The 23,034-nt window shown below is 44.4% G+C and overlaps 1 protein-coding gene across 4 annotated transcripts in view; it reads right to left on the minus strand.

Annotated features, from left to right (window-relative positions):
* Nucleotides 1–23,034, minus strand: part of GOLGA1 (golgin A1) — a 52,900-nt gene that overhangs the window by 4,152 nt on the left and 25,714 nt on the right. For all 4 annotated transcript variants that reach the window (XM_079925565.1, XM_079925562.1, XM_079925564.1 and 1 more), the window contains 9 exons: nt 22,691–22,786; nt 18,868–18,963; nt 17,846–17,995; nt 17,189–17,284; nt 4,927–5,016; nt 4,010–4,112; nt 3,747–3,907; nt 3,264–3,410; nt 228–287 (listed from right to left, as the gene is read on the minus strand). In XM_079925565.1, the coding sequence (XP_079781691.1) occupies nt 228–287; nt 3,264–3,410; nt 3,747–3,907; nt 4,010–4,112; nt 4,927–5,016; nt 17,189–17,284; nt 17,846–17,995; nt 18,868–18,963; nt 22,691–22,786 (999 nt within the window). The remainder of the gene's footprint in view (nt 1–227; nt 288–3,263; nt 3,411–3,746; nt 3,908–4,009; nt 4,113–4,926; nt 5,017–17,188; nt 17,285–17,845; nt 17,996–18,867; nt 18,964–22,690; nt 22,787–23,034) is intronic.

Genomic DNA, 23,034 nt, shown 5'->3' on the forward strand with positions numbered 1-23,034 from the left:
ACGTCACCTCACTGACCTCTCAGACAACACACAGGCTCAGAGAAAGAGGGTTCGTGCCGGGGGTCACAGAGCCACTTTCCAGGAGCACGTTCAAGGTGGCAGGGCCACTGTCCCACCAGCCTGACTTCCCAGAGACCTCTTGCAGTCCCCTGGGGGGGGAGTGTCATCAGGCAGGAGGAGCACAGAGGCAGGAGGGCATGGGCAGCGGGGAGAAGGGGGACACTCACCAGCTCCTTCTGCAGAGTCTTCTTGAGTTCCAGCATCCTCTGCTGCATCTGCTTTATGGTCTGAGGCAAAGCCCCACCCCCACAAAAGGCCATTCATTAAATGCACGTTTCACCATCTTTAAAGTGCAAAGGACCACAGAGCAGACAGACAACCCCTTGGGTCCCCATACACCTGTTAGAAGCCCCTGCTTCATCTCCTGAGGAGCTTGCGCTGCCACACCTGCTGCCTCGGCCTCCTTCCCCCACGTGCTGAGGCTGTGCACAGCCCTGCTCTCCTGGCCCCGCCACTGCCGCAGTGCCGTCCCACCCCTCCCGGCCCGGGGCCTTAGGACTGCTTCTGGCGCTCGCCTCCACAGGCAGTATAGCTAGAAATGCCTCTGCACAGTATATTCTGCCCTTCAGAATGATATTTATGTGCTATCATCCCCAAGTAGGATACTTGGGCCAAAATTTATGATTCTCATCATCACCATTGATCTCCTGAAATACCATAATAATTTTTAACACTTATTTTGAACAGTATTAAAGATCGTGGTTTTTCGGCACAACCCAACAACAATGGGTTTTATGTCTTTATTTTCCTTATTTATTTTTAGTGAGCTTATTAGTATTATGGGCCTTAAATATAATTTATTACACATTCCATTAACCACCCGAAAGGCTGAACTCTGTTTTCCCAATGAAAAAGTTTAATGTGTAGTCGACATTACAGGGAAAAAATTTTAAATAAAAATTTCTCCAAAATCTCACAACTATATCAAAATGAGTTTTTCCTGTGGACTTCTAGTCCACGTCACCATTCTTGCACTGAGTAGCTAGAATTTTGAATAGTAGTTTTCATTTATCAGAGTTTCCACAGCTTTATAGTTTTGCTAATTATAACTTTTAATGTGACAGTAACTCTAGGGGATGCCCCATGTCTTCTTGTGTAGCTGAGTTACCTTTTTTTTGGCCACATTGCATGGCTTGTGGGATCTGAGTTCCCCGACCGGGGACTGAACCCGGGGCCATGTCAGAGCAAGCGCCAAGTCCTAACCACTGGACCGCCAGGGAACTCCCTGAGCTTCCATTTTCAAACAAAGCTGTAATAAGCTTCGTCGTCTCAAGAGCAGTATGGCCACGGCCCCCTGGGGATGAGACGGCTGGGAAAGCGCCTCCAGCTCCCCCGTCACACTGCCTGCAACACCCCACTGACAAAACGGTAATGTTTCGTTCCAATCTGTATTCTCTGCTTGACTGTGAAGCCGGGCATTCCCCCAAAAGTACATTTGCTAGTTTATGTTACTTGATTTTCTAGGTTTTGACTCATTCATTAACTTATCCAATGAATACCGAGTCTCTACACCGGCCTAGAGGCTGCGGAAACAGCAGGAAAAAAAAAAAAAAGAAAAAATGTCTGCCCTCAAGAGAGAACAGTGTCAATAAGCAAATATACAGTGTATCAGAAGGTATTAAGAGGCCTGGAGAAAAAAAAGCAAGGTGAGGGGACCGGGAGTTCTGTTGGTGAGGGCTGGCAGGGTAGCAGGATGGCCTCACTGACAAAATGACACCATAAAGGAAGTGAGGGTAATTGGGGAAAGGATCTTCCAGACAGAAGGCTCAGCAAGTGCAAAGGCCCTGAGGCGGGAGGGTGCTTGATATTCACAGAAAGGCAAGGCCACTGTGGCTGAGAGGGAATGCTGGGGGAGAGCAGAGGGTAGGGGAAGGGGGCAGTAAGGAGCCAGACCACAAAGAGTGTGTGGGCCACTGCAAGGACTTTGGCTTTTATAGGGACAGAGAGTCATCAGAGGGCCGGAACAGACAAGTGACAGGGAAACCAATTAGAAGCCCAACACCATCCTCTAGGGAAGATAGGATGGTCACCTGGTCTCGGGTGGTAGCAGTGGCAGGGATGAGAAGCAGCTCATTGCGCGTACAGTTTGAAGGGAGAGCCAAATGGATTCCTTAATGATTTGGATGTTGCTTGTGAAAGAAACAAAGGGGACAAGGATGACTCCAAGGTTTTTGCCATTTACTGAGAAAGGAAAGATGGCAGTAGATGCTAGAGAGCGTGGTCAGTCTGAAGTCTGCTTCTGGATGTTTTCAATTTCAGGGGCCTTTCAGACACTGACACAGAGAAATAGGGTAGATACAGGGGTCTAGGGTTCACAGGAGCGTCTGGATTCAGGGTGTGGCTGTAGTGCCAGCAGCACACAGGATGGGGGAGATCGCCAAGGATGTGAGTGCAATTTGGAGAAGCTGTCGGAGGGCTGGACCCAGGGACACACAGTGTGCACTCCTCTATATTTTATATTTCATGATAAGAAATGAAGAGCCTGTGTGTGTGTGTGTGTGTGTGTGTGTGTGTGTGAGTGAAAGGGGGAGATGGGTGGGGGTGGGGGGAGATAAAGAATGACCACCTTTCTCCTTTGTTAAAGAGTAATCACACAATTTGGGGGCGGAATTTCAGGCCAGAGCACTGACTAGCCAGCACAGTTAACTTCACAGGACATTTTAAAAACGAGGCTCAAACGAGACCCTGCATTTACAGGTGCAGAGGCCAGGCAGGGTGGGTGGAATCATGACATTTATTAAGCCTCTATCAAATACCAGAAAATTTACAGGAAGCTAACAAACAGTTTCATTTCATCCTCCAACCTCCCCCTCACAAAACCACTGAAAGGCAGGTATCACCGCTCTCATTTCACAGCTGTAGAAAAAAGTGCAGAGGTAAGGTGACTGGTCATAGGACCTAGCTGGCGATGGCAGAGGGGGCTGGGGACACCGAGACCTGCCACTGTTCCAGCTCTAATACTCCAGATACCATCTCAGGTGGGGGGTCTGGGAGGAGACTGCACAGAGTGTGAAAGGAAGAGGGCCGTGCAGGAGGTAAGCAGCAGAGGAGCACCAGGAAGAAGCCCTTGTGATGGAAGAGGTAACACCTCCCCCAAGAGGGGCCCAGGGGCATCAGCACAACTCTTGAAGAACGGACTGGATGGTTTTAGGCACAAGGACAGGGAAAGGGACATAAATAGCTGAGGTAAAGAGCGTCCTCACCTTATTTTTCTCTAGAAGTTGCTGCTCCAAGTCCTGTTTTTCCTTCTGTAGCTGCCCTAGATCCATGGCAGTCCCCATCTCACCATTTGGTATCCCCTCTGCAGCCGGAAGCTGGTACGCGGGGTCCCGCCCGGCCCTCGAGGTCACCTACAGGGTGGTGGCAGCACAGGACATGGTCAAGCTAAACCACAGATCCCTAGGGAAGGGGGCCAGACTCATTCCAAAGGTGACGACTGATGTGCTCCACCAGGCAGCTAGCCAGGAACCAGACTTAAACTATGGCAACCCCGTCACAGAGCCTGCTGGGGGGACAATTAACTCTCCATGCAAGGAGCCTGCTGGGAAGGAAGGGCTTCAGCACCTGATCACTGACAGGTGTCGTCACATCGGATGGGCTCCTCAACACGCACAACCCCTCGCGGCGAGGCGCCCCCCGTTGGAGAGGAAGCTGAGGCACAGGGAGGCGGCTCAGGCGGGACTCACATGAGGCTCGCTGACCGAGAGCACCACGCCCTGCTCCTGGCTCCGCAGCCTCAGCAGGTCCTCCCGCTCGTCAGCCGCCTCCGACTGCTCGGCCCTCAGGCTCCTCAGGGCCTCCAGCTCACTCTGCAGCTGGCGCATCTGCAGCAGGGCGGAGTCGTGACCTAGGCCAGGCAGAGGGGAGGTGAGCGCGGTGACTGGGCCACCTCCAGGCAGGGGTCCGGGCAAGAACAGGTGAAAAGGCCCAGCCTTGGCAGACTCCTCACCTTTCTTCAGCTGGAGAATCTCTTGCTCTTTCTGGAGAATCACTTCAGTTTTTTCCTGCAGACTCTGCTCCTTCTCACCTCCTATGGCGATCAGGTTAGCAGCCTCGGAGAGAAAAACCAACAAGAGAGAAGGTTGGTAGCAATAATCCCATCTTCCCTAAAGGAGTCTCCACTTTTCCACTACCAGGGTCCTCCATGAATCCCTCCCTGAAGGCCACAGCCTAGAACATTCCCCAAGCTAACCTCTGCTCCTATAAACATGCACAAATCAGTTCTCCTCGGCAGGGGCCCCGCACAGGGGCAATCACCCTCACTGCCCCTCTGGCCTGTAGTGGGCCTACCAGAGACATGGCCTTTCTGCCCAGCCTTCCGAAAGCTGTCAAAACCGTAACTTCCACGTCCTGAGGGCCTGTGACGTGCCCAGCATTTGATACAAATGACCTCATTATCATATTCTTGAAGGTATGATTATCATAGGGTCTTTTCAGAGGCAACTCAGACAGATCTGTTAAGGACCGAACAAAGACCTAGAGCTAGTTACCTAGATCTGGGGCCTGACTCTTGAGTCTGTCCTCAAAGGAAGGCTTTTCCCACCCTTGCTGCTGAGAGCTCAACTGTATGTGGTCTCTGGGGCCTGCGGCCGGTGGTGGCCCACCTCACAGAATTAGAGCCCAGTAGTACCTGGTTCTGGACTTTTCCCCAGGTGATGTTTATCACATTAACTATCGAAATTTTAAAAGGCCATCCTATGGGGTGAGGGTTTCTTTCTAACATCTTTCTCCCATCTTCCTAGAGACATCAGGGGAATCAAGCAGCTGACGACACTCCTGAGACTGTGTCCACCCTCTGCCCTGGACAGACCAGGAGGTAGGTTGGTCCTGCCTGGGACTGAGGTGGAGGCATCACAGGGGGCCTACCTGTTGCTGGAACTCTTCCCTTTGCTTCCGCACCTCCTCCAGGGCTTGAGCCATTGCCACACTCACAATTTCTCTTTGGCTCCATTCTTCCTACAATCCGGAAAATGGGTACGAGATTGAGTCCAGAACCTCAGTTCACCTTTATTTAGCTGCACACTTCATGTGACGCCCACAGAGGGAGGGCCGTCTTGCAGGGCCAGACGAAAGTGTTTCCTGCTTCCCAAGGTTCCCAGGCTACTCTTTCGCTGCACTGCCTTCTGTTTGCCTCTGAGAACTGTTCCTGTGGACAACCCACCAACCTCTGGGAACAGGCACACCGTGGAAGGTCAGTCGTCCCATGAACACACCAGCTAGTACTCAGGCCAAAGGCTAGCGGACCTAGACTCAAAAGAGGTGGTCAAATGAAATCAACACAGAACAAGAAGACTCAGGCTGACGTGAATGGAGTAGCAGACTGGAGCAATCTGGTTACAGAAATGATAATAAGCAATTACTGAATTTTAATACAGGAAATGTCACAAATTCATCAAAATCATCCATATTACAGGAGACAAAACTGAGGCTCTGAGAGGTTAAATAATTGCCTGAGGTCCTAGAGCTAGTAAGTGGCATGGCCACGTTTTAAGCCAGAGTCTGAGCTGAGCCAAGCCTTTGGCTGCTACACTCTACCACCAGTCTTTTCTACCACAAGCAGGGCTGCCCCGCTGCGTCCCCCCGCCAGAGCACAGGGACTCCCTCCTGACAATCACATCAGTCCTCTTCCCTGAGGCTGACGCCGGGCTCGCTGATCAACCCCCAGATGAATAATATGACTTCTCAGGTGCCTGCACACTGGTCAGGGATGTCTGTTGTTTATGTCTACCCAGAATCACCCCTTTTGGTGGGAGGGTAAGAGCCTCATCACTGCTATTCCCCACTCCCACCGCAAAATTCTACATGGTTCTGGTAGGGTTACCAATAGTGATGTCCCCATTTTGTGGCTACAAGAATAAGCATGTGGGCTTCCTTGGTGGCGCAGTGGTTGAGAGTCCGCCTGCCGATGCAGGGGACACGGGTTCGTGCCCCGGTCCAGGAAGATCCCACATGCCGCGGAGCGGCTGGGCCCGTGAGCCATGGCCACTGAGCTTGTGCGTCCAGAGCCTGTGCTCCGCAACGGGAGAGGCCACAAAAGTGAGAGGCCCGCATACCGGACAAAAACAAAACAAACAAACAAAAAACCAAGAATAAGCATGTGATTCGGGCCTGGCCAATCACAGTAAATCATCCCCTTGGCCAACTTGATTTGTCCAAAGGATGGCTCTGTCACCCAAGATGAACCAATCAAATCCCTTTTTATATCAGAATCTTTTTTTATATGGTGAAGCTGAGAGGGAGATGCCCTCTTTTCCCTGGGGTTGCTAAGCTGGAATGATACCAGCTTGGAGCTGCTGAGGTGATGTCCTCCCAACCTCTAGGACACAGTCTACATCATCGAGAAAAGCAAGGATGAGTTGGGTGACTGACAGGGCAAGAGACAGCATGACGCAGGCAGAGAAGAGATCTGAGGCCCCAGGTTCCAGTTGGACAAGTCTTTCTGGTTCAGTGGACTATTCAACTCCTCCTACGATATCTCCTTTTCCACTTACACTAGTCCAGGTGGGTTAATGGATGGAGACGTCAGCCTCATGGCCAGTTCCATTCTGGTTCCTACTGGGGAGCTGTCAGAATTGACATTCCGTGAGTCCACCTCTAGTAGACAAGGAAAATTGGTGCAGGAACTCAAGAGGCTGACAGTGAGACCTCGAACTACCCCAGACAATCCCCTTCATCGGGAGAAGCTCTGTTAGTACAGGAGAAGGAGCAAGAGATCTCAGGCTGAGTGGAGCTATGAAACCCTGGCCCTGCAAGCCCAGGTGGGCCGGGTGACAGGAATGTCATGCCTCCACAGGAGCCTTTTCTGGGGAAGTTTAGAAGAGACGCTATGACTGCTGATGATGTCTTAAGAGGACAGCAGGCAGGCTGTGAGTGAGAAGGCAGGAAGCATGCCAGGAACTGTACTTGGTACTTTTCATCCATGGTCATGCTTGATCCCCAGGGTAAACCTCTTGAGGTCAAGGGTTATCATCTTCAGTTTGAAAAAAGGACACTGGATTCCCTCAAGCATCAGCTAGTGAGGGGCCAGGGTGACACCCAGAACTGAGTCTACGTGGCTGTGGAGTCTCAGCTACTGCCACAGAGCCACACACGATCCAGGATTTGAGACTGATCGGCATAGCTCAGGTTCACTGCAGAAGCCAGCAGGCTACCCATGAGCACAGCCCTCTGCACCTGGGAATGATTTCCCCAGAGGGCTGTTTTGAAAAACATGGATCCAAACAAACAAACAAACAAAAAGTGTGCATCTAAAAATAGTGCTTCAAAATACCAGAAGACTGACAGAACTAAAGAGAGACAGAGACAAATCCATTACAGCTGAAGATCTAGCACCCCGCTCAGTAAGCGATGGAATATGCCAAAAAAGAAAAAAAACAAAAAACAGAAGACCTACAGAAGATTTGAACAATACTATTAATGAACTTGACTAATTAGCATTTATAGAATGCTCTCCCTACTAGCAGAATATATATTCAAGTGCACTGAAATATTTACCAAGATACACTATAGGTTGGGTCATAAAACAAGTCTAAATAAATATCAAAGAACTGAAATCATTTAGAATATTATCTGACTATAATGGTATTAAACTAGAAATCCAAGATATCGAGAAAACTCGCTCAAATATTTGAAAATTAACCACACTTCTAAATAGCCTGTGTGTGCTGGTTTTTAAGTTATTGCCTCAGCCCACACCCACCCTTTCATATTCTGCTCTGTGATGCTGTGCCTGGGAATCTGCAAACCCTATTTCTCCAGGTCGGGCTCCATATTCATATACATACTCATCTCTGCCAGAAGGGGGAGCTCCAGGGAGACTGGAAGGAGGAGGAGGGAGAAAGACTTGCTCCTTTCCGTCAGCTTCCAGTTTCTGTGAGCAACGCTGCTTGGCCCTGGCAGCTGCAATTTCTTCCCAAAGCAGCAGCTGCATCCACTCTGCAGTCTTCCCGACACTTGCGGCTGAATTCTTTTGCTGCCCTATCCCCCAACAAACACACCAGCACCAACTGTACAGAGCCCCCTCCTCACAGGTCTGAGTTTCAAATCTGTGGGGCTCCTCTTCTTAATTCCTAAATAATTCCAACATCTTCACTTTGTTCCCTTAGTCCTAGGGTTGGAAGCTGTGTCCTGCAGTTGCTACTATCTTTTAACTGTTTCAGTGCTGGATTAAAAACTTTACATTAGAACACAAATTCTCAAATAACTGGGGTAGTTCCTCTCTCCTGACTGGACCGTGAATCACATGCTGTGGGGCAGATTTTCTGTTTCTTCTTGTGCACATACTTGCAACAATCACTGCCCTCCATTCTTCCCTCTACATCTTCCGTACTTCCATTTAGAATTTTCCTTCACCTGAAAGATGCTCTTTAGTACTTACTTTAGTGCAAGTCTGTCGGTGCCTAATTCTTTGCGTTTTCTTGGCTTTCTTTAGTGCTCCTACAGTGCTGTGGCTGCATTGTAAAATTTATCCTGTTTGGATTTGTAAGGATTCTTATACCTGTACCTGTGACTTGAGAGCTTTCATCACTTTGAAAAATGCTCAGCCATTATCTCTTTAATGATTGCTTCTGTCTCATTTTTTTCATTTCCTCTGGGCTTCTACTGACACATGATAAAACATCTCACAGTACCCTGTATGTCTTTTATCTTCTCTTTTCTGCATTTTATTCTGATCTTTCTTCCATTTCACTACTTCTCTCTTTAGTTCTAATCTGCTGTTAAGCTCATTCATTGTTTTTAAAACAACTTTACTGAAGTATAATTGGCAAATAATAAACTGCACATATTTAAAGTATGCAACTGATGAATTATGCTGAAACCATCACCAAAATAAAAATAGTGAAAATATCCATTACCCCAAAAAAGTTTCCTCATGCCCTTTTGTAATCTGCATTTTTACTTTCAGCTACTGCATTTTTCAGTTTTGGAATTCTAATTTGATTCCTTGTCTTTTTAAAAAAATTTTATTTATTTTTGGCTGCACTGGGTCTTCACTGCTGCATGCAGGCTTTCTCTAGTTGTGGTGAGCGGGGGCTATATTTTGTTGCAGTGTGCGGGCTTCTCATTGTGGTGGCTTCTCTTGTTGCAGAGCATGGGCTCTAGGCGTGCAGGATTCAGCAGCTGTGGCATGTGGGCTCAGCAGTTGTGGCACATGGGCTTCAGTAGTTGTGGCTTGTGGGCTCTAGAGCGCAGGCTCAGTAGTTGTGGTGCACGGGCTTAGTTGCTCCTCGGCATGTGGGATCTTCCCAGATCAGGGATCGAACCCGTGTCCCCTGCCTTGGCAGGTGGATTCTTAACCACTGTGCCACCAGGGAAACCCTAATTAGATTCCTTTTCAAAACTACTGTCTTCTATTATAATTTCCAAATCTCTGCTGAAATGTTCAATTTTGTCTTTTATATCCTTAAACGGGGTACGCACAGTAATATCTGAGCTTCCTAAAAGGTCTTCCTGCTTCTGTACTTGCCTCCTTTACAGAACATTTTCCACATACAGCCAGAGTAATCCTTTTACTACAAAACTTCTCACGTCACTCCTCTACTTAAAACCTCCAACTGCTTCCCCAATGACCTTCTATCATCCACCGCTCTCCCCCAGCCCACAGAGTGGCAGCTACAGAGTGGCCTTTGTGCTGTTCTCTGAACAAACCAAGCTTTTTTCTGCATAAGCGTGTTTCTCTTTGCTATTTATTCTGTCTGGAATATTCCTTCCCCCAAAAATCGCATTGCTGTCCCCTTCTCGTTATTCAGAACTTTTGCTCAAATCTCAGACACCCTCCCTCGCCTCCATATATATCTTTTTTCTTAATTTTTAAATTTAATTTATTTTTTTATATAGCAGGTTCTTATTAGTCATCAATTTTATACACATCAGTGTATACATGTCAATTCCAATCGCCCAATGCATCACAGCACCCCGCCCCCCATGGCTTTCCTCCCTTGGTGTCCATATGCTTGTTCTCTACATCTGTGTCTCTATTTCAGCCCTGCAAACTGGTTCATCTGTACCGTTTTTCTAGGTTCCACATATATGCGTTAATATACGATATTTGTTTTTCTCTTTCTGACTTACTTCACTCTGTATGACAGTCTCTAGATCCATCCACATCTCAACAAATGACCCAGTTTCGTTCCTTTTTATGGCTGAGTAATATTCCATTGTATATATGTACCACTGCTTCTTTATCCATTCGTCGGTCAATGGGCATTTAGGTTGCTTCCATGACCTGGCTATTGTAAAGAGTGCGGCAATGAACATTGGGGTGCATGTGTCTTTTTGAATTGTGGTTTTCTCTAGGTATATGCCCAGTAGTGGGATTGCTGGATCATATGGTAATTCTATTTTTAGTTTTTTAAGGAATGTCCATACTGGTCTCCATAGTGGCTGTATCAATTTACATTCCCACCAACAGTGCAAGAGGGTTCCCTTTTCTCCACACCCTCTCCAGCATTTGTTGTTTGTAGATTTTCTGATGAAGCCCATTCTAACTGGTGTGAGGTGATACCTCATTGTAGTTTTGATTTGCATTTCTCTAATAATTAGTGATGTTGAGCAGCTTTTCATGTGCTTCTTGGCCAGCTGTATGTCTTCTTCAGAGAAATGTCTATTTAGGTCTTCTGCCCACTTTTGGATTGGGTTGTTTTTTTAAAATTGAGCTGCATGAGCTGTTTATATACCTTGGAGATTAATGCTTTGTCCGTTGATTCGTTTGCAAATATTTTCTCCCATTCTGAGGGCTGTCTTTTCGTCTTGTTTATGGTTTCCTTTGCTGTGCAAAAACTTTTAAGTTTCATTAGGTCCCATTTGTTTATTTTTGTTTTTATTTCCGTTACTCTAGGAGGTGGATCAAAAAAGATCTTGCTGTGATTTATGTCAAAGAGTGTTCTTCCTATGTTTTCCTCTAAGAGTTTTACAGTGTCCGGTCTTACATTTAGGTCTCTAATCCATTTTGAGTTTATTTTTGTGTATGGTGTTAGGGAGTGTTCTAATTTCATTCTTTTACATGTAGCTGTCCAGTTTTCCCAGCACCACTTGTAAAAGAGACTGTCTTTTCTCCATTGTATATCTTTGCCTCCTTTGTCATAGATTAGTTGACCATAGGTGGATGGGTTTACCTCTGGGCTTTCTATCTTGTTCATTGACCTATGTTTCTGTTTTTGTGCCAGTACCATATCGTCTTGATTACTGTAGCTTTGTAGTATAGTCTGAAGTCAGGGAGTCTGATTCCTCCACATCCATTTTTTTCCCTCAAGACTGCTTTGGCTATTCACGGTCTTTTGGGTCTCCATACAAATTTTAAGATTTTTTTTGTTCTAGTTCCGTAAAAAATGCCATTGGTAATTTGATAGGGATTTCATTGAATCTGCAGATTGCTTTGGGTAGTATAGTCATTTTTACAATATTGATTCTTCCAATCCAAGAACATGGTATATCTCTCCATCTGTTGGTATCATCTTTAATTTTTTTCATCAGTGTCCTATAGTTTTCTGCATACAGGTCTTTTGTCTCCCTAGGAAGGTTTATTCCTAGGTATTTTATTCTTTTTGTTTCAATGGTAAATGGGAGTGTTTCCTTAATTTCTCTTTCAGAATTTTCATCATTAGTGTATAGGAATGCAAGAGATTTCTGTGCATTAATTTTGTATCCTGCAACTTTACCATATTCATTTATTAGCTCTAGTAGTTTTCTGGTGTCATCTTTAGGATTCTACATGTACAGTATCATGTCATCTGCAAACAGTGACAGTTTTACTTCTTCTTTTCCAATTTGTATTCATTTCTTTTTCTCCTCCGATTGCCGTGGCTAGGACTTCCAAAACTATGTTGAATAATAGTGGTGAGAGTGGACATCCTTGTCTTGTTCCTGATCTTAGAGGAAATGCTTTCAGTTTTTCACCATTGAGAATGATGTTTGCTGTGGGTCTGTCGTATATGGCCTTTATTATGTTGAGGTAGGTTCCCTCTATGCCCACTTTCTGGAGAGTTTTTATCATAGATGGGTGTTGAATTTTGTCAAAAGCTTTTTCTGCATCTATTTAGATGATTATATGGTTTTCATTCTTCAATTTGTTAATATGGTGTATCACACTGATTGATTTGAATATATTGAAGAATCCTTGCACCCCTGGGATAAATCCCACTTGATCATGGTGTATGATCCTTTTAATGCGTTGTTGGATTCTGTTTGCTAGTATTTTGTTGAGGATTTTTGCATCTGTATTCATCAATGATATTGGTCTGTAATTTTCTTATTTTGTAGTATCTTTGTCTGGTTTTGGTATCAGGGTGATGGTGGCCTCATAGAATGAGTTTGGGAGTGCTCCTTCCTCTGCAATTTTTTGGAAGAGTTTCAGAAGGATGGGTGTTAGCTCTTCTCTAAATGTTTGATACAATTCACCTGTGAAGCCATTTGGTCCTGGACTTTTGTTTGTTGGAAGATTTTTAATCACAGTTTCAATTTCATTACTTGTGATTGGTCTGCTCATATTTTCTGCTTCTTCCTGGTTCAGTCTTGGAAGGTTCTACCTTTCTAAGAATTTGTCCATTTCTTCCAGGTTGTCCATTTTATTGGCATAGAGTTGCTGGTGGTAGTCTCTTAGGATGCTTTGTATTTCTGCAGTGTCTGTTGTGACGTCTCCTTTTTCATTTCTAATTTTATTGATTTGAGTCCTCTCCCTCTTTTTCTTGATGAGTCTTGCTAATGGTTTATCAATTTTGTTTATCTTCTCAAAGAACCAGCTTTTAGTTTTATTGATCTTTGCTACTGTTTTCTCTGTTTCTATTTCATTTATTTCTGCTCTGATCTTGATTTCTTTCCTTCTGCTAACTTTGGGTTTTGTTTGTTCTTCTTTCTCTAGTTCCTTTAGGTGTAACGTTAGATTGTTTATTTCAGATTTTTCTTGTTTCTTGAGGTAGGCTTGTATAGCTATAAACTTCCCTCTTAGAACTGCTTTTGCTGCATCCCATAGGTTTTGGATTGTCATGTTTTCATGGTCATTTATCTCTAGGTATTTTTTGATTTCCTCTTTGATTTATTCAGTGATCTCTTGGTTATTTAGTAACATATTGTTTAGCCTCCATGTGTTTGTGTTTTTTATGTTTTTTTCCCCTGTAATTCATTTCTAACCTCATAGCGTTGTGGTCAAAAAAGATGCTTGATATGATTTCGATTTTCTTAAATTTACTGAGGCTTGATTTGTGACCCAAGATGTTATCTATCCTGGAGAATGTTCCGTGCGCACTTGAGAAGAAAGTGTAATCTGCTGTTTTAGGATGGAATGTCCTATAAATATCAATTATATCTATCTGGGCTATTGTGTCATTTAAAGCTTCTGTTTCCTTATTTATTTTCATTTTGGATGATCTGTCCATACAGTGTAAGTGAGGTGTTAAAGTCCCCCACTATTATTGTGTTACTGTCGATTTCCTTTTATAGCTGTTAGCAGTTGCCTTATGTATTGAGGTGCTCCTGTGTTGGGTGCATATATATTTATAATTGTTATATCTTCTTCTTGGATTGATCCCTTGATCATTATGTAGTGTCCTTCCTTGTCTCTTGTAACATTCTTTATTTTAAAGTCTATTTTATCTGATGAGTATTGCTACTCCAGCTTTCTTTTGATTTCCATGCAATATCTTTTTCCATCCCCTCACTTTCAGTCTGTATGTGTCCCTAGGTCTCAAGTGGGTCTCTTGTAGACAGAATATAGATGGGTCTTGCTTTTGTATCCATTCAGCAAGCCTGTGTCTTGTGGTTGGAGCATTTAATCCATTCATGTTTCAGGTAATTATTGATATGTATGTTTCTATGACCATTTTCTTAATTGTTTTGGGTTTGTTTTTGTAGGTCCTATTCTTCTCTTGTGTTTCAACTTAGAGAAGTTCCTTTAGCATTTGTTGTAGAGCTAGTTTGGTGGTGCTGAATTCTCTGAGCTTTTGCTTGTCTGTAAAGCTTCTGATTTCTCCATTGAATCTGAATGAGATCCTTGCCAGGTAATCTTGGTTGTAGGTTCTTCCCTTTCATCACTTTAAGTATATCATGCCACTCCCTTCTGGCTTGTAGAGTTTCTGCTGAAAAATCAGCTGTTAACCTTATGGGAGTTCCCTTGTAGGTTATTTGTTGTTTTTCCCTTGCTGCTTTCAATAATTTTTGTCTTTAATTTTTGCCAATTTGATGACTATGTGTCTCAGCGTGTTTCTCCTTGGGTTTATCTTGTATGGGACTCGCTGCACTTCCTGGACTTGGGTGGCTATTTCCTTTCCCATGTTAAGGAAGTTTTTGACTATAATCTCTTCAAATGTTTTCTCTGGCCCTTTCTCTCTCTCTTCTCCTTCTGGGACCCCTATAATGTGAATGTGTTTGCGTTTAATGTTGTCCCAGAGGTCTCTTAGGCTGTCTTCATTTCTTTTCATTCTTGGTTCTTTATTCTGTTCCACAGCAGTGAATTCCACCATTCTGTCTTCCAGGTCACTTATCCATTCTTCTGCCTCAGTTATTCTGCTATTGATTCCTTCTAGTGTAGTTTTCATTTCAGTTATTGTATTGCTCATCTCTGTTTGTTTGTTCTTTAATTCTTCTAGGTCTTTGTTAAACATTTCTTGCATCTTCTCGATCTTTGCCTTCATTCCTTTTCTGAGGTCCTGCATCATCTTCACTATCATTATTCTGAATTCTTTTTCTGGAAGGTTGCCTATCTCCACTTCATTTAGTTGTTTTTCTGGGGTTTTATCTTGTTCCTTCATCTGGTACATAGCCCTCTGCCTTTTCATCTTGTCTATCGTTCTGTCAATGTGGTTTTTTTCCCACAGGCTGCAGGACTGTAGTTCTTCTTGCATCTGCTGTCTGCCCTCTGGTGGATGAGGCTATCTAAGCGGCTTGTGCAGGTTTCCTGATGGGAGGGACTGGTGGTGGGTAGAGCTGACTGTTGCTCTGGTGGGCAGAGATCAGTAAAACTTTAATCCGCTTGACTGCTGATGGATGGGGCTGGGTTCCCTCCCTGTTGGTTGTTTGGCCTGAGGCAATCCAACACTGGAGCCTACCCGGCTCTTTGGTGGGGCTAATGGCAGACTCTGGGAGGGCTCATGCCACGGAGTACTTCCCAGAACTTCTGCTGTGTCCTTGTCCCCACGGTGAGCCACAGCCACCCCCCGCCTCTGCAGGAGACCCTCCAACACTAGCAGGTAGGTCTGGTTCAGTCTCCCTGGGGTCACTGCTCCTTCCCCTGGGTCCTGACGTGCACACTACTTTGTGTGTGCCCTCCAAGAGTGGAGTCTCTGTTTCCCCCAGTCCTGTCGAAGTCCTGCAATCAAATCCCACTAGGCTTCAAAGTCTGATTCTCTAGGAATTCCTCCTCTTGTTGCCAGACCCCCAGGTTGGGCAGCCTGATGTGGGGCTCAGAACCTTCACTCCAGTGGGTGGACATCTGTGGTATAAGTGTTCTCCAGTCTGTGAGTCACCCACCCAGCAGTTATGGGATTAGATTTTAGACGGGCTGTGATTGTGCCCATCCTACCATCTCATTGTGGATTCTCCTTCGTCTTTGGATGTGGGGTATCTTTTTTGGTGAGTTCCAGTGTCTTCCTGTCGATGACTGTCCAGCAGCTACTTGTGATTCTGGTGTTCTCACAAGAGGGAGTGAGAGCATGTCCTTCTACTCTGCCATCCTGGTTCCCGTATTCACCTCCATATTTAAAAGAGCCCTTTCCTCCCTCCTCTCTGTCCTTTACTCTGCTTTATTGTCTTCATAGCATTTATAACCATTTATCAAGTGTTTACTGTCTCGATGAATGGATAAAGAAGATGTGGTACATATACAATGGAATATTACTGGGCCATAAAAAGGAACGAAACTGGGTCATTTGTAGAGACGTGGATGGATCTAGAGACTGTGATACAGAGTGAGGTAAGTCAGAAAGAGAAAAAAATTATCATATGTTAACGCATATATGTGGAACCTAGAAAAATGGTACAGATGAACCAGTTTGCAGGGCAGAAATAGAGACACAGATGTAGAGAACAAACGTATGGACACCAAGGGGGGAAAGTGGCGGGGTGGTGGTGTGATGAATTGGGAGATTGGGATTGACATGTATACACTGAATGTGTATAAAATTGATGACTAATAAGAACCTGCTGTATAAAAAATAAATTAAATTAAAAAAAAAAGTGTTTACTGTCTCTAGTTACAAGCTCCACAGGTTAGGGGAGGGGGAATGATTTTGTCTGTTTTGCTCATTGCCACATCCCAGCACCTACAATGGGGCCCACAAGTACTCAGATGTTTGTTGAAGGAAATGCATGAAGAAATATTTGACTCTAAAGTCCATGCTTTCCATGACATGACACTACTGCACTAGCACCTACACAGCTTAGCAGAGACTACTGGTAAAAGCTGACTCAGTACAGGCCTCAGCTATGGATGTTCTCTGAGAAGATCTCTGCCAAAGGATCCACAAGATCTTTGTGTCATGACCATAGCTGGGCAAGTCCTGCAAAGATCTATCATCTAAGGGCTGCTATGAAAGGGGACAGGGGAGCCTGGAGGCCTACAAGAAAGTGGCAGACTCCTTCCCCTGAATCCAGTTATGTCCCGGCAATGAAGGTGGCAGCATCTGACCAAAGCACCAAGTTCTCAGAAGGGAACGGGAAACAATCCAGCAGGTTGTTTTTTCTTCATTTCTGTACCTGCTCCCTGTTACAAACAAACAAATAAGGCCCTCGTGATAGTTTAAGGCCTTGCTTTACTGGCCTCACTGGAAATCAGTGACAGTGGTGCTTTGACAGCATTACTGTCAGGCAGCTGTTGACGAGGACAGAGAGGAAGGGCTGGGTCTCCGTGGTGGAGTGAAAAGTCAGAGCAGCACCACCTCTAACTATGGAACCTGGACAAATTACTTACACTCAGAACCTCGACGACATTAACTGCAAAATAAGCACAACTCTCCCTATGTCCTTGATCACTGAGAGGACTTAACGAGGTGACAATTTGTTGCAAATGCTTAGCAGAACTCTGAACAAATCCTAGTTCCATTCCTTCTCTACTCTACGTATAGAAGGTTCACCTGGCCACTCCAAATACACACATGAAAGACATGATACTTTTGTGAAACTGATTCAATTAGATAAATACCTTCAGCTTCTTTAGTTCAAGTTGGTGATGTTGTAGAGAATGTTCACATTCATTCTTACTTTCTTTAAGGCCTGCATTTTCTTGCTCCAGCTCTCTCTGCAAATTGAGAAAAGTATGTATAAAAGAAAAGGTCTTTACCATATTTCCCCTGAGCACAGTCCTATCTCTTTGACATGGAACCTTTAAAAATGCCCCCCTTCCTTTTGTTGCCACTGCAGGGGTGGGAGATGAGAATGGGGATTGGGGTGAGGAAGGGAGAGTCACCTGACACACTCCTCACAAGAAGAACTAAGGCACTTGATCCTGAAGCCTATGGAACAAGGAGGGGGACCAGGGAAGGGAGAAGCCATTAAGGATGAACAGTATACATTTTAGAAAGGCAGTGGGAAGCCGCTGATGGGACTGGTCAGGAAGCACCAGGAAGTCCATGTGCAGCCCAAGGAAAAAGAAAACCCATTTGTTCAGGGTTTTTATAAAAAGCAGCCTTTTAACATCCAGTCTCATGAGCAGGTGTTTTGGTGAAAGATACAAACTGCTCCAAAAAGTGGTTCCCTACTTCAGAGGAGGGCTGGTCTTCTTCCCATCAAACAACTTGGCAGCCGAGCCACACATGAACGTGGTGCTCCTGTGCCCGGCCCCTCTCCTTTCCTCACTCACCACCTTCCGCTCCGCGGCTGCATGGTCGTCTGCCCGAGCTCTCTCCAGGGCAGAGAGCTGGGCCTCCAGTGTGTGGATCTGCTCTGTGCACTGCTGCTCCAGAGCGAGGACCTGCTGCTGTGCACAGCTGCTCTCCTTGTTTGCGGAGGCCTGAGGGGGTAGCAGAGGACAGTTATTTGTGGTGACAATGGGGGCTTTATTCTGTCCCTCAGTGACCCAAAGATGAGTGTCCAACAGAAACAACTCTCCTTCCTGAACTCCAGCCTGGCTGCCGCTGAGGTCCCCTGGCCTGCCTAGGAGCTGGAATCTGGGATTGGTCTTGGTGCTGGGGGGACAGCTCTGGGCACCAGTCAGTCCTAAGACACAGCCCTCCTTCACTCCACTCATTGCTGCCCTCTATGGATGAGGCTTTTCCCTGGAGAGGCACATAACACAGTGATGAAGAACAAGGGTTTTGACCTAGGAAGGATGTGGGTTCAGCCATTTACTAGGTGGGAGACCTTGGGCTAGTGATCTGGTCGCCTTTCTGAGCCTGCTTCCTCTGGAGAATAAGGATAACAGTACAGGCTCTTAGGTCTGCTGCAAGGACTAAATTAAAATACATGCAGAGTACTTAGCAGACACGAGGCAACAAATGCCGTTTTTATTTCTCAAGTTTCAAGCTCAACACCTGACCTGGCGCTGTAACTACCGGCCAAGCCCTTGCCATCTTCTCCCCAGAGCCTGGAGCTGTTCTCCACAGCCCCGGCTGCAAGGTGAGGTTTGAACGCCAGTGGAGACACCACCTCTAACAGTCCCAGAACTAGGCTGGGCTGTCTAGCCCGTCACTATCTCTCTGGGTAACTCAGACTCTCTGGCAGGTCCTGACTCCCTCTACCTGCACTGCCTGTCTGCCCACAACTGTATCTAAGGTCAGGTCCAGATACCATTCCAGAATTTGGGAGCGAGTCTGGGGACCTACAAAGGAATAAAGGGAAAAAGCATCAAGGGCCTAGAACACAGCAGTCACAATATCCACTTACAAGCTCCTGAATCTGAGCTTCCTGAGCTGCTACAACGTCACTGCTCTGTTTTAGCTTCTCCTCAGATGCCTGCAGGCTCTGCTCTAGTTCCTTCACCTGAGGGGGGAAAGAGAAGCATCCTTTCATTCAAAAGAAGTAGCAACAAAATGGCTTTTAAAATCAAATCTATTTAAATCATAAAACAGGTTCATTAAAGAAAAATTTTTACTTACAAAAAAAGAAAGATGCTCATAAGTCTACCATTATAAAACACTATCATTCTAATATAGTTTCTTACAGGCTATTTTTATGACTTTTCTTTCTTTCTTTTATTACAACTTCATATACAATTCTAGTAAAACTTTGTATTTTTCCTCCTTGCTCAAATTTCCTTCTATGTTTCCACGCAGTCTTCAGACCTTAGATTATTTCCTTAAAGGATGTTTCATAATTTTCTGAACCGCTGCCTACTGTTTTCCATTTTGCACATAAAATAATGCAGCAGTTGACATCTTCATGCAAAAAGTGTTGATCTGGTTTGAATCTCTTGATTAGGACAGATTCCCAGAAGTGGAATTACTGCTCATGATACAAACTTGGGTTTCCCTCATCCCACAATTAATGATCCAGTCTGACTCTGTACTTGGCACTGCACTAGGACACGAGGCCAGCACAGTGGACAGGATGACACACTGCCTAGCACTGAGCTAGACATGGTTCTTCAATATGGCCTTTTCATCTGACTCAAGCTAACTTTGCCAATTTCTCTTTTAAAGTCCTCTTGTTTGCTGAATAAGGTTTGCCCTGGGGGAACTTTATTATTAAAACACAAGCTCATGGAAGGTTGCAGCTTTGTCAAGGAAAGGTAGGTACCAAATGAGAAAAAGAGTATTTTTAGGTCTCATGTTTCTCATGTATGTTCACATGTAAGTTTCAACTGAAACAACCCCATGAGAACAGTGTGAGTACTTCCACAGAGAAGAATAGTAATGTTACTTGCTCATGATCACAAATTTTATTAGTGGTAGGGCCACGACTGAAACCTAGCTTTTATTTATTTATTTTTTTAATAGGTCTTCATTGGAGTATACTTGCTTCACAATACTGTGTTAGTTTCTGTTGTACACCAAAGTGAATCAGCCATATGTATCCATATGTCCCCATATCCCCTCTCTCTTGAGACTCCCTCCCATCCTCCCTATCCCACCCCTCTAGGTTACCACAAAGCACCAAGCTGATCTGCCTGTGCTATGCTGCTGCTTCCCACTAGCTACCTGCTTTATATTCAGTAGTGTATATTTGTCGATGCTACTCTCACTTTGCCCCATCTTCCTCCTCCCACCCCATGTCCTCAAGTCCATTCTCTATGTCTACATCTTTATTCCTGCCCTGCAACTAGGTTCATCAGTACCTTTTTTTTTTTTGATTCCATATATATGCGTTAGCATACGGCATTTGTTTTTCTCTTTCTGACTTACTTCACTCTGTATGACAGACTCTAGGTCCATCCACCTCACTACAAATAACTCAATTTCTTTTCTTTTTATGGCTAATATTCCATTGTATATATGTGCCACATCTTCTTTATCCATTCATCTGTCGATGGACATTTAGGTTAGTTCCATGTCCTGGCTATTGTAAATAGTGCTGCAATGAACATTGTGGTACAAGTCTCTTTTTGAATTACAGTTTTCTCAGGGTATATGCCTAGTATTGGGATTGCTGGGTCATATGGTAGTTCTATTTTTAGTTTTTTAAGGAACCTCCATACTGTTCTCCATGGTGGCTGTATCAATTTACATTCCCACCAACAGTGCAGGAGGGTTCCCTTTTCTCCACACCCTCTCCAGCATTTACTGTTTCTAGATTTTTTGATAATGGCCACTCTGACGGGCATGAGGTGATACCTCATTGTAGTTTTGATTTGCATTTCTCTAATAATTAGTGATGTTGAGCATCTTTTCATGTGCCTCTTGGCCATCTGTATGTCTTCCTTGGTGAAATGTCTACTTAGGTCTTCCGCCCATTTTTTAATTGGATTGTTTGTTTTTTTGATATTGAGCTCTATGAGCTGTTTGTACATTTTGGAGATTAATCTTTTGTCTGTTGTTTCATTTGTAAATATTTTCTCCCATTCTGAGGGCTGTCTTTTTGTCTTGTTTATGGTGAAACCTAGCTTTTTGAACTGCTGGGTTCAGTAAATATCTATGCAAGTCCCAGTTTGCAGGCAGAACTCAAGAAAGATTCAGATCCTCAAAAGGTTATGCACAGAGTTATTATATGACCCAGCAACTCTACTCCTAGGAATATACCCAAGAGAAATGAAAGTATAAGCCCACACAAAAACCTTGTTCATACATTAATGTTCGCTGTAGCATTATTCACAACAACCACAAGGTGGAAACAACCCAAATGTCCATGGACAATGAATGGATAAACAAAATGTGATATATGTACAATGGAATAAAAGTCTTAAAAAGGCTTCTTCAGCCTTAAAAGGGAGTGAAATTCTGAAACATGCTATAATGTGAATGAACCTTGAAGACATTATGCTCAGTGAAATAAGCCAGACACAAAAAGACAAATACCATATGATTCCACTAATAAGAGGTACCTAGGATCATCAAATTCATAAAAACAGAAAGTAGAATGGTGGTTGCCAGGGGCTGGGGAGAGGAGAGAATGGGGAGTTATTGTTTTAATTGGCACAGTTTCTGTTTGAGAAGATGAAAAAGTTCTAGAAATGGATGGTGGTAATGGTTGTATAACAACGTGAATGTACTTTATGCCAGTGTACACCTAGAAATGGTTGAAATGGTAAATTTTATGTTATGTGTATTTTACCACAATAAAAGAACGGATATTCAGAAACAGAACTGAATTATAATAAAACAAAGCTGTATTTAGAGAAAAATATAGCTTTATATATATTTATCAAGAAACAAGAAAGATTAAAAAAATAAGCTAAGCATTTGCTATGGTCTGAATGTTTACGTCCCTCCAAAATTCATATATTGAAATCCTAATGTCTGACATGATGGTGTTAGGATGTGAGGTGTCTGGGAGGTACTTAGGTTATGAGGGTGGAGCTATCATGAATGGGATTAGTGTTCTTATAAGCGGCCCCACAGAGATCCCTTGCCACTTCTACCACTTCACACTCATTAAACTGGCAAGAAGGCTGAGAAATGCCAATGCTAGAAAAGACAGAGATGCAGCGATAGGAACTCTCATGCATGCTGGGCGAGTAGAGCCAGGTGCAGGCCTTCTGGGAACATTGCTGTCCTACTGAGTCACATTGAGTCATATGCACTTGCTATCCTTCTTAAGGCAAAAGGGACAAGGATGTTCACCGCAGTGTAATTTGTGGTGACAGAACGAAGGCAATCTGGATATCTAGCATCTAGTAGACAACTATAAAGTACAGTAGGTAAGAACAACGAAGTGGACACAGAAGATGGAGCAGTTGAAAGTAACAAAGAAGACATATGTACAGCTGTATCATTTACTTAAATCAACACACAGACACACAAAACAATGTCACCAGTTTTAAGGTTATCCAACAATAAAAGGGTCTCTATTAACCACATTAGAGTGGTTTCCTATGGGAAGGAGGGGAATGGGGATAAAGGGAATAAACAGAGAAGAGAACAACTTTCTGTGGAACAATGATGGTAATGTGGCAAGAATGAAGAAAATGACTACCTCAGTTCTCTACAAGTAAGATCCGAAAGAGAGTCCCTTTGGAAGAAAACCTCTGACCCAAGGGGATTCTCAGCCACAACCACATCATCCAACCAGGGCACCACCCAGACACAGGAACCACTGGGAGTGAGGTCAGTACCCGAGTCTCCAGGCTGTCAGTGGCATTGGCCTGGCTGCTTCTGGCTGCCAAGAGCTGCTGTCTGGTATCCTCCAAATTCTGCTCAGCAAGTGTTTTCTGTAAGTTGAAAGAAGAGTAAAAGAAAATAGTCATTTCTCCATTGAATAAATATTTACTGACATCTACACCATACTACGATTTGTGCGAGGCACGAGGGACACAAGTACGCACCAAAAAACCCAAAACAGTTAACAGAGATAAAATTCACATATCATAAAGTATACATATAAAGTATACATAAAGTATAAATTTGACAGTTTTTTGACCTTGAAGCTGGGGCAAAAACTAACCAAAAAAGTATATAA

Source organism: Stenella coeruleoalba (assembly GCF_951394435.1).
Source record: "Stenella coeruleoalba genome assembly, chromosome: 7".
Lineage (NCBI taxonomy): Eukaryota > Metazoa > Chordata > Mammalia > Artiodactyla > Delphinidae > Stenella > Stenella coeruleoalba.